Source organism: Rhinolophus sinicus, chromosome 13, assembly GCF_057876585.1.
Source record: "Rhinolophus sinicus isolate RSI-liver-muscle chromosome 13, RSI-T2T, whole genome shotgun sequence".
NCBI classification, from domain to species: Eukaryota; Metazoa; Chordata; class Mammalia; order Chiroptera; family Rhinolophidae; genus Rhinolophus; species Rhinolophus sinicus.
In genome coordinates, this window is record NC_142513.1 from 63430301 (window position 1) to 63443977 (window position 13677).

Below are 13677 nucleotides of genomic sequence, written 5' to 3' on the forward strand. Positions count from 1 at the left end.
ATGCTTCAGATATAAAGGAAAAATGAAGGCATTCCCAGAAAAACAAAAGCTGAGGGATTTCACCACAAAACTAGAGTTACGAGAAATGTTGAAAGGAGCTCTTCTGCCGGAGAGGAAAAGGCAAAAGTACAGAAAAGTTTGACAAAGTGATGAATAGACACACAGAATCAAAAAACTGTAACACTATTACAGAATAGAGTGTTATAGTTAAATATGGCATAAAGGTTAAAGGGAAAAGCTGTTGCAAACAGCTATAACTATTTCAATTTGGTAATGAACACACAAGATAAAAAGGGATAATTTGTGACAACAAAAACATAAAAGTGGTGGCAGAAAAGGATGAAACTACTATAGACAAATGAAGAGAAGATACTATCGGAAGAAAAAGGACTACTTTATAAGACATTTTACATGAACCTCATGGTCACCACAAAACAGACATCTAGAACAGAGACTCAAAACATAAAAAAGAGAACATAGCGAAAATCATCGCAGAAACTGAAATATGAATCAGAAACACAAGAAAAAAGCAATGGAGACACAGTGACCAGAAACAAAAGACAAAATGGCTGTAGTAAGTCCTCATATATCAATAATCACCCTAAATGTAACTGGGCTGAACTCACCACTCAAAAGGCACAGAGTCCTGGATGGGTTAAAATACAAGACTTGACTATATGCTGACTTCAAGCGACTCATCTCAGCTCCAAAGACAAACACGGGCTCTAAGTGAGGGTTTAGAAGATCATATTCCAAGCAAATGGTATCAAGGGAAAGGCGGGTATGGTTATACTTATCTCAGACAAAATGGACTTCAAGCCAACACAGGTAAAAAGAGACAAAGACTGACATTACAAAGGAGACAATCCGTAAAGAAGACGTAACATTCATATACCAGGGGTGCCAAAAGAATGTCTACAAGTGGACACTTTGGTCAACGTGGCTCAAGCAGTAGTTCACCGTCATCAGAAGCGTCTGGACACATGGTAACCACTTTGAGCACCTCTTGTAATTGTAGAAGTCAACGATGACTTGTATCCATCTTTTATTATCTGTATATATTGAGTATTACAATTTTAATACAGTTTTCCTTTTTTAAAATGTGTATACATTTTTTTGGCACCCTCTGTATATGCTCCCAGCTTAGAAGTACCAAATATATAAAATAATTATTAACATACTTAAAGGGAGAAATTGGTATTACCACAATAATAGGAGGGAGACTTTGGCGCCCCACTTACACCAACAGATAGATCACCCAGACTGAAAGGCAAGAAGGAAACATCGGCCTAAACAACTCATTAGACTAGACAGACTTAATAGCTATTTATAAAACTTTCCATCCCAAAGTGACAGAATACACATACTTCTTGAGTGCACGTGGACAGATCATATGTTTGGACACAAAGCAAGTCTCCATAAATTTAAGTTTGCAATTATGCTATCAAGAATCTTTTCAGACCACAGCAATATGAAACTAGAGATCAACTACAAGAAGAATGATGGAAAAATCACAAATATGTGGAAATTAAACATGCTACTGAACAACAAATTGGATCAACAAGGAGATCAAGATTTCAGAGACAAATGAAAATGAAAATATGACAACCAAAATCTATGGATGCAGCAAAAGTGAAACTATGAGGGGAGATTACAACCATACAGGCCTTCTTCAAGAAGAAAGAAAAATCTCAACTAAAAAAAATCTAACTTTATACCTAGAGAAACTAGGAGAAATAACAAGCAAAGCCCAAAGTCAGTACAAAGAAGGAAATAATAAAAATCAGAACAAATAAAAGAAATAGAGACTAAAAAGAAAATAGAAAAGAGACTAAAAAGACAATAGCAAAAGTGGTTCTTTAAAAAGATAGTAAAATTCACAAACCTTTACCTATACTCATTAAGAGAAAAAGAAAGAAGACTCAAAAAAACACAATCAGAAAGGTAAGTTACAACAGGTCCACAGAAATACAAAGGATAATGAGAAAATAATATGAAAGGCTATATGCTAGCAAATTGGAAAACATAAAAGAAACAAAGTTCTTAGAATCATACAACCTTCCTACTCTGAATCATGAAGAAACAGAAAATCTGAATAGACCAATCACTAGTAAGTAAATTGAAACAGTAATCAAAAATCTCCTGAAAAACAAAAGCCTAGGCCCAGACGGCTTCACTGGGGAATTCTACCAACTATTCAAAGAAGATTTAAGGGCAGGCGGTTGGCTCAGTGGTTGGAGCGTGGTGCTCATGGCACCAAGGTCAACGGTTCGATTACCACAGGGGCCACTGGGCTGCGCCCTCCACAACTAGATTGAAAACGACAACGTAACTTGGAGGTGAGCTGCACCACCCACAACTGGACTGAAAGCAGCAACCTGACGTGGAGCTGATGGATCCTGGAGGAACCCAATATTCCCCAATAAAATTTTTTTTTTTAATTGTAAAAAAAAAAAAAAAAAAAAAAAAAGATTTAATACCTCAGTTTCCTTATTTGTGAATGAAGATAATAATAATGTTCTACATCAAAGGTTTTTTATGAGAAGAAAATGAATTAACATTTGTAAAGTATTTAGTACAAGCTAGGCACATACTACTATATAAATGTTTGTTAAATAACGTGCCATTAAGTTTATACATGAAAAATACAAAATATTCAAATCCTTAAAAATATTCTATAATTGAAAATAAAAGTCAGTAATTAAGAAGTTGTACCTGTTTAATAGTTTTATGCATGCTTTGAATTGTCCTCTTTGATTTTCCACCAGTTTGACATTTAGGTTTTCCTTTAACGCAAGAATAAATAGAAAATATATAGATCAACATATAGATAATAGGAAATCGAACTACACAAATCATTCAGGCATACTAACACATTATCTCCTTCCAGAGATCACAGAATTTATACATGAGCAATATGAACTACAGATGTAACAAAAAACAAATTTCCAAGGTCCCAGAGACTGCTGTCATACAACAGCTTTCTCAGAACAGGAATAAATCAACTTCTTAAAGAAGTCAGAAATTCTGACAAGTTAAAAACAAGGTTAAGTTAGTGATACTTCTCAACCTTTATGTACATGTCTGGAAAATACTTATTTGAATTAAAATTTTATTTTAACAATGAAATTAAGAATACATTTTTTAACATATAAAACTCAGTATTTTCTGTTTTGATTAAATCGTCTGATTTATGAAATACATAGTTTCATTTTGAAAAGGGGGGTTTTCTGTTCTTTGTATTTTTGCAGTCAGATACACCTTTCCCATTTGTTCTTTTTTATAAGAAGGACACTAACTACTGTTTTATAATCAGTGTATCCTTGAGAACAATTCAAAATCAGAGTAAAATCTACAATGTACAAGAAAATTATTTTCCTTTTGGCAAAATAATTTTGGGCAAGGACTCCAAAGCAGTAGGAATGAACCCACCCACAATTTATCTGCACACAGTGGGCCTCCCCTATTGTTGTGCTAGGCATGAAGGCAGAGAACTCTACATACACAGCCCTTTATTCATCCTTTCATTTTAGGGAGCAATGTACCAAAAGGCTTTTTAGAATATACAGTATAATCACCAGCTTAGAACAAGTCCCAGACGAAACAGAAATTAAACAAAGAACAGGTGAAAACTTTTAAAAATTGAATTATTATCCTCAAAAATGTCTGAGTATATATTGTAGCCAAAAAACAAAACCAAGTTGCTGTATTATTTTTAAAAAAGAAAAATAGGGCCGCTGGTTAGATCAGTTGGTTAAAGCACACTGCTGTTAACAAGGTTGCCAGTTCAATCCCCACATGGTCCAGTGAGCTGTGCCCTCCACAACTACACTGAAACAACTACTTGACTTGGAGCTGATGGGTCCTGGAAAAACACAGTTAAAATAAATAAAAGTTTTTAAAAAAGCAAAATAAAGATTTTTTTTTATAGTGGCAAAGTTGTAAAAATATAAAATAATCCTTATCAAAAATTATGAAGTTAACATTCTTTTTCTGTCATCATTATTATAGATACTCAAAAAGTTGTAATTCTCTGTGCTTATAGTTCTATTACATTGCAAGAAGCATAAATGAAGCTTTAAATTATACTGGCCAGTTTTTTATGTACTTGCATGTAAAACCAAATTATATACAGATATGTGATTCATTATTGTATTTTCTTTCCTGTTTTTTTAATAGAAACAACTTTAATAAAAAACACCTTCAGATTATTTGATGCTCTGAGTAACCCATGGAAGATGGAAAACAAAATTTTGCAAGACATTTAAAATATGTAGCAACCACAGACATTTTTAGGTTTTATGCTGTTACTTTGGTAGTAAATAATGTTGATATATATTTTCTATCAAAGAGATGAACAGTAAGCTCCTTATGAAAAATTTAGCCAATAAGGAGTTATATTTTTAAAAATTATTTTAATTTTCCCCTGTATTTGATAATTTTTATGATACAAAATAACTGCTCTCTAAAAAATATCTAGGAAGACTGACAAAGCAAAGCTACTGAAGGAGAAGTGGTCGAAACAGATATTTTAAAATACTATAATGCCTCCACAATGGAAACACATGAAAAGACTAGTGAAACAGAATGTAATTACATATGGAAATTCAAAGGTGCCATGTCAAATAACTGGGGCAAAGAATGAGTTTATCGTAAGCGATGCTGGGGCAATTTGTTACCCACAAGGAAAAAGATGAAATTAAATCCATACCTCACACTATATGTAAGAATAAAGTACAAACGGACCAGTATAAATGTGAAAAGACAAATAAGAAACATAATATTAAATGTTTTTTAAATGTAAACATAAGAATAAGACACGGGTGAACTCTTGTACAGCTTGAAACATCCTGCTGTGTGCACACGGTTGCTCTCAAAGAATAAGAACATGTCAAAAGGAAACAAGAGCCAGCTTAACATGCCTCCCACGAGACAAGTCTAGGGCAAGCTACGCATCAATATAGAGTGATGGGTTATAACTCATTAAATAAGAAGCTATGAATCCATACAGATTGCAGTAAATATGTACTGTACATGTGTTCATATAAACAGGAAAAGGGAAACCTCTTCCTTGCATTAGAATGCCAACTAATAAATGTAGAAGGAACAAGGGCGTTAGGAAACCACCATTGTGCAACCAACAGAATACAGGATAACTTATTCAGCTAAGAATTATCAATGGAAACTAAAAGTAGTGAATGGACTGTTTCAAGAGAAACAAGATATTTACCTAGTCTCAAACTCAATTTTATCACAAATTACTTACTATAAATGAAAAAACTACTTTACAGTGTAGAAACTGGGGAGATAACACCTTAACCAAATGATCCAAGTTTCCATCACTAGTAATAAGACAAACCTACATCATGTGCCTCCTCTGATGCACTGAAAAGGATACAACATAATTTCTACAGAATCCCTCCAGAAAGACATAACTGAATCTAAGAATGAAAACACATCATACAAACCCAGTGTGAGGAACAATCTAAATCCCTTGGAAAATTTTAGAGTAAGGTATCATCTGGCACACCCCAAACCTTCCTTTTTTGTTTCCCTATCCCATCTTCCTTACTTCAGGACCTAGCGAGTGTTTTCATTGCTCCTAGCCACGAAAGTGCAAGGACTAAGGAGAAAAGGTATTTTTTCTATTATCGTTCAAAGAATAATAAGACCTGAAGAAATGTACTTCTCTTTTATTTTGTAAATCGTTACATTACATTGTACCAAATTATGGTAAATGTAATGAATTTTTACAACTGTTTTTTATTTTTATAAAAATTCAATAAAATAATCTAATCTCCCATATTAAAACAAAAACAAAAACCACTAATCTGCCAGTCCTAGTAATATAACAAACCCAAATTCCTTCCTAGGTGAAACAGTAAAATGAATTAACACTTTCATGAAACCATTTGTGTGTTAGATAAAAAGGCCATAAAAAATTACTTATGTATACTAATTTACCCAAGAGTGTTAACTATAAACAATATCAGTCTGTCTGTGGTTTATGACTAAATATAACCTTTACAACAAAATGAAACTAATTTTGAATACATACCATCATCATCTTTGCTTTCTAGCGGAACACTCCAGGCTATTAGATTTCTTGCTGTACGACCCTCCTCTGCAACTATTCTCCTTACTTTGTCATGACTATTGGAGCGCTGGAATGAAGCCTATGTACATGAAAGTGAGTATTTATTAGATAATTAGATTAGTCCACATATAAAATATATTTGGCAGACAGATTCATTATTTCTGGTATTTCTCAGAAAGAAGACACTTAAGACTAACTTGGGATAGGAAAGGTGGTTAAACAGAGAAAATGTTAAGTCACAGATCTTTCTCAGTTCTAAAAAGAATGACTGTTATTACTTTAAAAATAAAAAGTATTTCAAAAATAAATGCAATCTAAGGTTCAAAAAAAGTTTCCTAAGGAGTACAAACACTGCTACGTACCCATCTCAGCACCTCCTCTTACATATCATAAGGTTAAAGTATGAAAGAGATCAGTTTTTACAAACATGCTACACATTCCCCCTGAAAGCTCTCTGCAGCGTAAAATGTCTCCGAGAATCCTATTTTTTCCTTTGACATAATGCTACAGTAAAATTCCACTCAGTTGTAAATTTCCAATGTATAATTTTATCTCCAAGTTATTGAGCTCTAAGTAATAATTCCTGTAACTGACATATTTAAATTGCAAACTTAAACTACTGCACACAATGGGTGTTGGAATACAAGTACGTACGTGTGTGTGCATGCATACATACACGAGCACATGTATAATTTCTTGCCTACTGTAGCCCTACTCAGCTAAAAGCAACACAAGCCTACAGATTTAGCCCCACCAAGACCCTGGGCCAATGGAAGCCAGGTCCAATAACGTAAAGGAAATTACATCTCCACTGACGAATGCTCGAGAAGAACAGCTTGTTGTCATAAACCAAGTACCCTGTTTCCCCGAAAATAAGACCTAACCAGACAATCAGCTCTAATGCATCTTTTGGAGTGAAAATTAACATAAGACCCGGTATTATATGTTATATTGTATTATATTATATTATATATTATATTATACCCGGTCTTATAGTAAAATAAGACTGGGTCTTATATTAATTTTTGCTACAAAAGACGTACTGGAGCTGACTGTTCGGCTAGGTCTTATTTTGGGGGAACACGGCATCTATGAAAACAAAGAGGCTATAAAGCATCCCTGAGCCGGAGGCTGTGGCCTTCTCACCTAATCCTTCATTCTGTGTGGGCAACCGGCCTCTTTCTGAAATAAAGCTCACCATTGGTCCCAGCCCCAGGTCCCAGTGCAACGAATGGGTGCCTTCCTCATCTCTTCCAGGTCTTGCCAGCCCAGGATGTTAACATTCCTGGAATCCTTGGGCAACAATACATGTACTGGGCAATTACTATGTGCGACAAATGCCCTGTGGCAGCCACTGAGGAGAAATACAAAGAAACAGAAGGCATTGTACTTGACCTCAAAGAGTTAACAATCCAAATGAGTGAACCAAACATGGATAAAAGCAAAAAATAATGTATGACTTAATCGGTATGATAGCTAGTCTCCAAAGATGGCCTCATCTCCTCAATAAACCCTGGCCACTAGTGTTCATGCCTTTGTGTAACTCTTGGAACTGGCTCTGTGACTTGCTTTTTGACCAGAAAAATGAGGAGAAGATAACAGGGCAAAACTTCTGAGACTAGGTCATAAGAAACTTTGCAGCCTACACCTGGGTCTCTTATGATGTTCCCTCTTAGGACACTCACTCCTGAAACCCAGCCGGCAAGCCAACCGAAGCCCATCCAGAGACCAGGTAAAGGCAGCACTCCAGCTGGCAGCCCCAGTTGAACTTCCACCTGTCAGACACCATCCGCTGAGCCATCTTGGATGTTCCAGCGGAGTAGAGCCCACAGATGACGGCTGCCATCCCAGCACCCCAGGCACAGCAATAAAAAAAATGCCCTGTCAACCCACAGAATGAGAAATAACAGGAACTATATATATGCACACCAATCTACAATGCACACATCTGTATGTCTGTATCTATTTCTACATAGATATGAAAAACCATGAGTTTATGCTAAAACCTCTCATTTCAATCCCACACCACAGGGTTCATTCATTTTAGCCTTCCCCTTTCCATATTTGTAATTTCTTTGTCTAACAGTAAGAAACTTAGCTCTCACTGGCTAAAATATATTTACTTCTCTGTTCAATTCTAACATACAAAAGTAGTTTCAGAATTCTGTTGTGGATGATCACAGGCATTTTCCATTTACCTTCCGGTTTGGGGCCACATTCCTTAGAGCCACAAGTGGCAGATAAGCAGTGATTTACTATACCTTGCCCATGAAAGCTATTTAAAAGTTACACAAATAAAGAAGAAATACTATGCAGCTACACAAAGGAATGAGGATCTCTAATGTTCTAGGGTATATTGCTAAGCAGGAATAAAAACAGGTATCAGAATATGATATCTTTGGGTGTAAGAAAGATAAAGTGATATATAATTAACATATAATTTATATATATATACTTATAATATTTCTTTTCGGAAATATAAACAATAAAGGATAAACCAAAAACTGGTAAAAATGATTGCCCACAATACCTGTTAGGATAGCTACTGTCAAAAAACAAAACAAAACAAAACAAGTGTTGGCAAGGATATGTACAAATTGGAACCCTTGTGCATTATAGGTCAAAATGTAAAATGGTACAGCTGCTATGGAAACCAGTAGGCAGAGGTTTATTAAAAAATGTAAAATGGAATAACTATACGATACAGTAATCCCTTCTGGGTACACAGCAAAAAGAATTGAAAGCAGGGTCTCAAAGAGATATTGGTACACCCACGTTCATAGCAACTTTACTCACAATATCTAAGACATGGTTGCAACCCTATCTGACGACAAATGAATGGATACGGTAGTGTATACACACAATGGAATGTTAGTCAGTCTTAAAAAGTAAATTCTACACAAAAAATCTGAAAACATTTATCTGTAAAGATATATGTTCTCTGATGCTCACTGCAGCTTTATTTACGATGGTCAAGACATGGAAACAACCAAAGTGTCCTTCAATAGATGATTGGATAAAGAAGATGTGGTATATATACACAATGGAATACTATCTCCTGCCATAAGAAAAGATGAAATAGTGACATTTCAACAGCGTGGATGGATCTTGAGATTATTATGCTAAGCAAAACAAGTCGGACAGAAAAAGTCGAGAACTATATGATTTCACTGATATGTGGTCTTCCTCCTCCTGGGTTTCAGTGGGATAGTTTAAGAAGCTACTTATAATTGCCTAAAAATCTTGAGTTAGAAAGGTGTGGGGGAGGGGAACCTGTCTGTGCAGGCTTTCTGGGGAGCTTGACATCAGTCCTCATCCCAAATCCAGAGATGGCCCTGGCCTAACCTCCAATTTGCCTGCCCCAGGGAAAGTATGGCTCCTTTAGGAGCTGGCTGGGCCCCAGGCAGGAAAGCAGGTCAAGCTGTTGGCATGAATTTATAACTTTTTAAGATTAAGACATAAAAGAAACTGGCTTGCATTTGTATCACTGCCCTAGGTCCCACAAACGGTAGGAGCGAGTCTGGAGCTCTCAGGTTGAGTATCACATCCACAGTTGTGCACTTTACTGTACTTTACAACAAATGTGTTCCACAGAGTATCTTCTATGTAATAAATATTACATCAAAAAAGATAATAAATCAAAATAGATGGAAGAAAGGAAAGAAAGAGGAAGGCCATAAAAAACTAAGGTTAGTGTTTACGGTAGTTTGATCACTTACCATCATTCTTTAATTCCCTTCTATGCCAAGAAGCTCATTTACCACATAAACCAATGAGGTGTGACTCCTATAACAAAATATACACACATATACAATTAGTCATAACATTGTCAGGAAATCATCTTTATTCATAAAAAGATACAAATCTCATCCCAAGTTTCTCATTAAATTAAACAAAAAATAAAATTGCTCCTTTATATTGCCTGTTTCGATATGTTTTACGTACTCCATGTTCTCTAAAACAAATTCAATGGAAGAGAAACAGTGTTAATTACATGACTAGTCCACGATATCCCAAACCCAGAGGCTTCAAACTTTTTTACTACCATCTATAAACACACACACACACACACACACACACACACACACAAACACTTTACATCCTGACTCAGTTCACACGTTTAACTGAAGCAAAAGTTTCATGAAATGATATTTATCTCTATTATGTGAGAGATGCTCTGGTATTTCCTTCTCTATTCTTTTTTTTTTTTAAATGCTGCTTTCACTGAATAGATTTAGGATCTACTAATGAACTCCAAACAGTATACAAAACATCTCCCTCGGAACTTTCAAAAACTGACATTTTTTTCAGAATATTTTAATTACCAATTACTGTATTTTGCCATGTATTATATAACGTGCTCCCGTATAACATGCACACCCATGTTGTTGGCCCAAACTTTCAGGGGGGGGAAACTTTCATTTTAATGTTTTAATTCAAAGTTTTATTTGCTTATATTTAGGTACTTGTTTTTTGTATTATTATAAAGGAATTTTAACGTTTATTTTTGTAACAGTGTGGTATAAGAAATTTTGTATAACAAATTTTATCTATGGTAACAAATTTACCATATTTACACCTCACAGAAGAAGTCCAAGAACTCTTTGTCATCGCAAGTTCATTGTAAGTTCAACAAAACTGATGATTGTATTCCAGGGCATTATTTTGCATACAGATATCATTATTGATTTTTAAAGTTACACTTTTAACTCATAAACATAAATAGAATTAGAAACATTAATACAGCTAAGGAGCTAGTACTACCCATGGATGATGCACATCCTTATTTTTCCCTCACAGATGTGGGCAACAAAGCGTAATACCGTTCCTACTGTAAGGGAAACTACTTACTGTGGCCAAATTTTTACTTAAAGAAATCCGAAGCAGAGAAACTAGATAGAACACAAAGGAGAAGGGAAATTGCTAAAAAAGAATGGCCTATCCCTGTAAGAACAGTTAATGAACAAAGAAAAGCAAGCAGCAATTGCGACCAAACCTTCTAGGATGACAGCCTCGATCATTTTTCCTTTGTCAAGTGAATTCGCTCCTTTTAAATAAATGCAGCACCTCAAATGAAAGCATCTGTCCAAACAAAAACTTATACAGAAGTATTCATAGCAGTATTATTCATAATAGCCAAAAAGTGGAAACCACCCAAATACAGAGGAATATTCTTCAGCTATAAAAAGGAAAAGTGCTTATACCTGCTATAATATGGATGAACCTTGAAAACATTACATGAAGTGAAAGACACCAGGCACAGAATATCACATATTGTATGATTACAATTATATGTAATGGCCAGAACAGGCAACCCATAGAGTCAGAAAATAGATCATTGGTCGACTGGATTAGAAAGTTGGAAGGAAACAGAAGTGACTGCTAACGAGCACAGGGTTTCTTTTGGAGATGATGAAAATGTTCTAAAATTTATTATGGCGATAGTTACACAAGTCTAAATACACTAAGAAAAAATTTTTAAATGGGTGAATTGTATGACACTTGAATTGTATCTCAATAAAGCTATTATGTTTCCATGCAGTGCCTCTGTTTACAACTCTCCAATGCCTTTCCATCTCCCTCAGAGTAAAAGCCACAGTCCTCACAGTAACCTCCCATTGTCGCCGAGCACATCTCCCGCTCCTCTCTCCTCCCTGATGTTCATTCCACTCCAGCCACACTGGCCTCTTTATTTCCCCAACATACCAGACACACTCCTGCCTCAGGGTTTGTTTGCAGAACCCCATCTGGGACACTCCATCTTTGCTCACAGGTCACTTTCTTGGTGAGGTCTTCCAAGCACTCTTTTAAAAACTGCAACCCATTTATCCTGATTTCCACCACTGGCACTCTCTATCCCACTTCTCCTCTACAAAACTTACCACCTGTACTATTTACTTAATTGATATACTGTCCCATCTCTCCCAAGAAGAATGCAAGCTTCTATGATATTCGTTGGTCTTATTACTGGTATAGCCTCAGGACATAGAACAGTACACGGCATTGAGCAGGTGCTAATACTTACAAATGAATGAAGGCCAAGCTAAAGAACCTTTGCTTTCTATGTTCTTTCCTCTCATCCTCTACCATATTCAAAGCCTACCAATTCTTCAAGGCCAGCTCAAAAGTCACCTTCGAGAAGCCTACTCTGATATCCTCTGCTGACAGACAGCTGTCATTCCCGGACCACTTTCCTCTATATTCCTTACCTCTAAAAAGTGAGGGAAAGCAGGGTATAGTAGAAAGAGTATGTGGAGGCATTGGAGTCAACCAAATCACTATGTGTGACCTTGAGAAGTCATTTAATCTCTTTGAGCATTGATATTCTCATCAATAAAGATGAAGGCTAGGTATTTACCAAACAGAAATAAAAAACGTATTTTCCACACACACACACCTACATACAAAAGTTCAAACCAGCTTTATTCATAATATTCCAAAACTGAAATCAACCCAAATATCCATCAACAGAAGAGATAATCAAAATGTAGTACATTGATATAATAGAATAGAAAGCAACAGAAAGGAATGAAGTGATACACACCACGGAATGGATAAACATCAAACATTATGCTCAGAAAAAGAAACTGGACACAGAAGAATATATACTTAATGATTCCATTTATATGAAGTTCAGAACATGCAAATCTAATCATAGGCGAGAAATACCGAAAGAGGGTTGCCGTGGTTGGAGAAGGACTAAGAAGGAGTACAAGGAACTTTCTGGGAGATGAAAATGTTCTCATCAGGACAGTGGTAGTGGTTCACAACAAAATATATAAATTTGCTAATACCTGTAAACTGTCCACTTAAAAAATGGGTGCATTTCTTGTATGTAAATTATATCTCAATAAAACTGATTTTTTTAAAGGGTACATAGAAAAAACGAAGGCTATCCCTAACTTATAAGGTTGTCAGAAGGATTAGATGAGAAATATACACTGAAATCAGCATGGCACAGTGGAAAATGGTGAACAATCTCAATTTAGCCTATTATTATAGTTACTAGCTACATAACCTTGGACAAGTTATTTAATCCCTCCGAACTTCAGTTTTCTCATCTGCAAAGAGAGTAACATCTACTCTTCAGAGTTAAATGGTAACACACCATAGGTTTGACCAGTTAATACAATATCTGACACGTAACAGGTATACAAATATTTTTTTTATTTAACATACAAAACCCAGCACATAGTAGATGCTCAAAAAATAAGTGTGATCCTCTCTTCCCCATTTCTCTTGTATGATCATTTTCTTCTCGACTACATTTTAAGATCCTGAAGAGAGGGATATCTCTGAACGATCTCCTCTTTCCCCTACTTAAGACAGTGTCTTACAAATTGTAGTCACTCAAGAAAGATTCTGAAGGAAAGGAAAGAAGTTGAATGGCTTGTTGATTAAGCAGAATTACTTTTTTACCTATTATTCATTTGATCATTCCAGAATCAATCAATGAAACTTTCCAATAAAGACAGTGGTAGGCTAGATACCAACAACATTTTTAAGACAGACAGAAAATTTTATGTACCATATGATCTATCCACACTGGAAAACAGACTGGGAAAAGCCAAGAAGCAATG

At 35.5% G+C, this 13677-nt stretch overlaps 1 protein-coding gene across 26 annotated transcripts in view; it reads right to left on the reverse strand.

Annotated features, from left to right (window-relative positions):
- SCAPER (S-phase cyclin A associated protein in the ER) overlaps positions 1 to 13677 on the reverse strand; it is a 220490-nt gene that overhangs the window by 200717 nt on the left and 6096 nt on the right. For 11 of the 26 annotated variants that reach the window (XM_074318197.2, XM_088789436.1, XM_074318182.2 and 8 more), the window contains exons 2-4: positions 9817 to 9883; positions 6059 to 6176; positions 2716 to 2786 (exon numbers count right to left, since the gene is read on the reverse strand). In XM_074318197.2, coding sequence (XP_074174298.2) covers positions 2716 to 2786; positions 6059 to 6176; positions 9817 to 9822 — 195 coding nt within the window. In that variant the 5' untranslated portion in view covers positions 9823 to 9883. Of the gene's footprint in view, positions 1 to 2715; positions 2787 to 6058; positions 6177 to 7243; positions 7452 to 9816; positions 9884 to 13677 lie in introns of those variants that run through there. The other 15 variants (XM_088789438.1, XM_088789431.1, XM_088789429.1 and 12 more) reach the window with 6 other exon arrangements.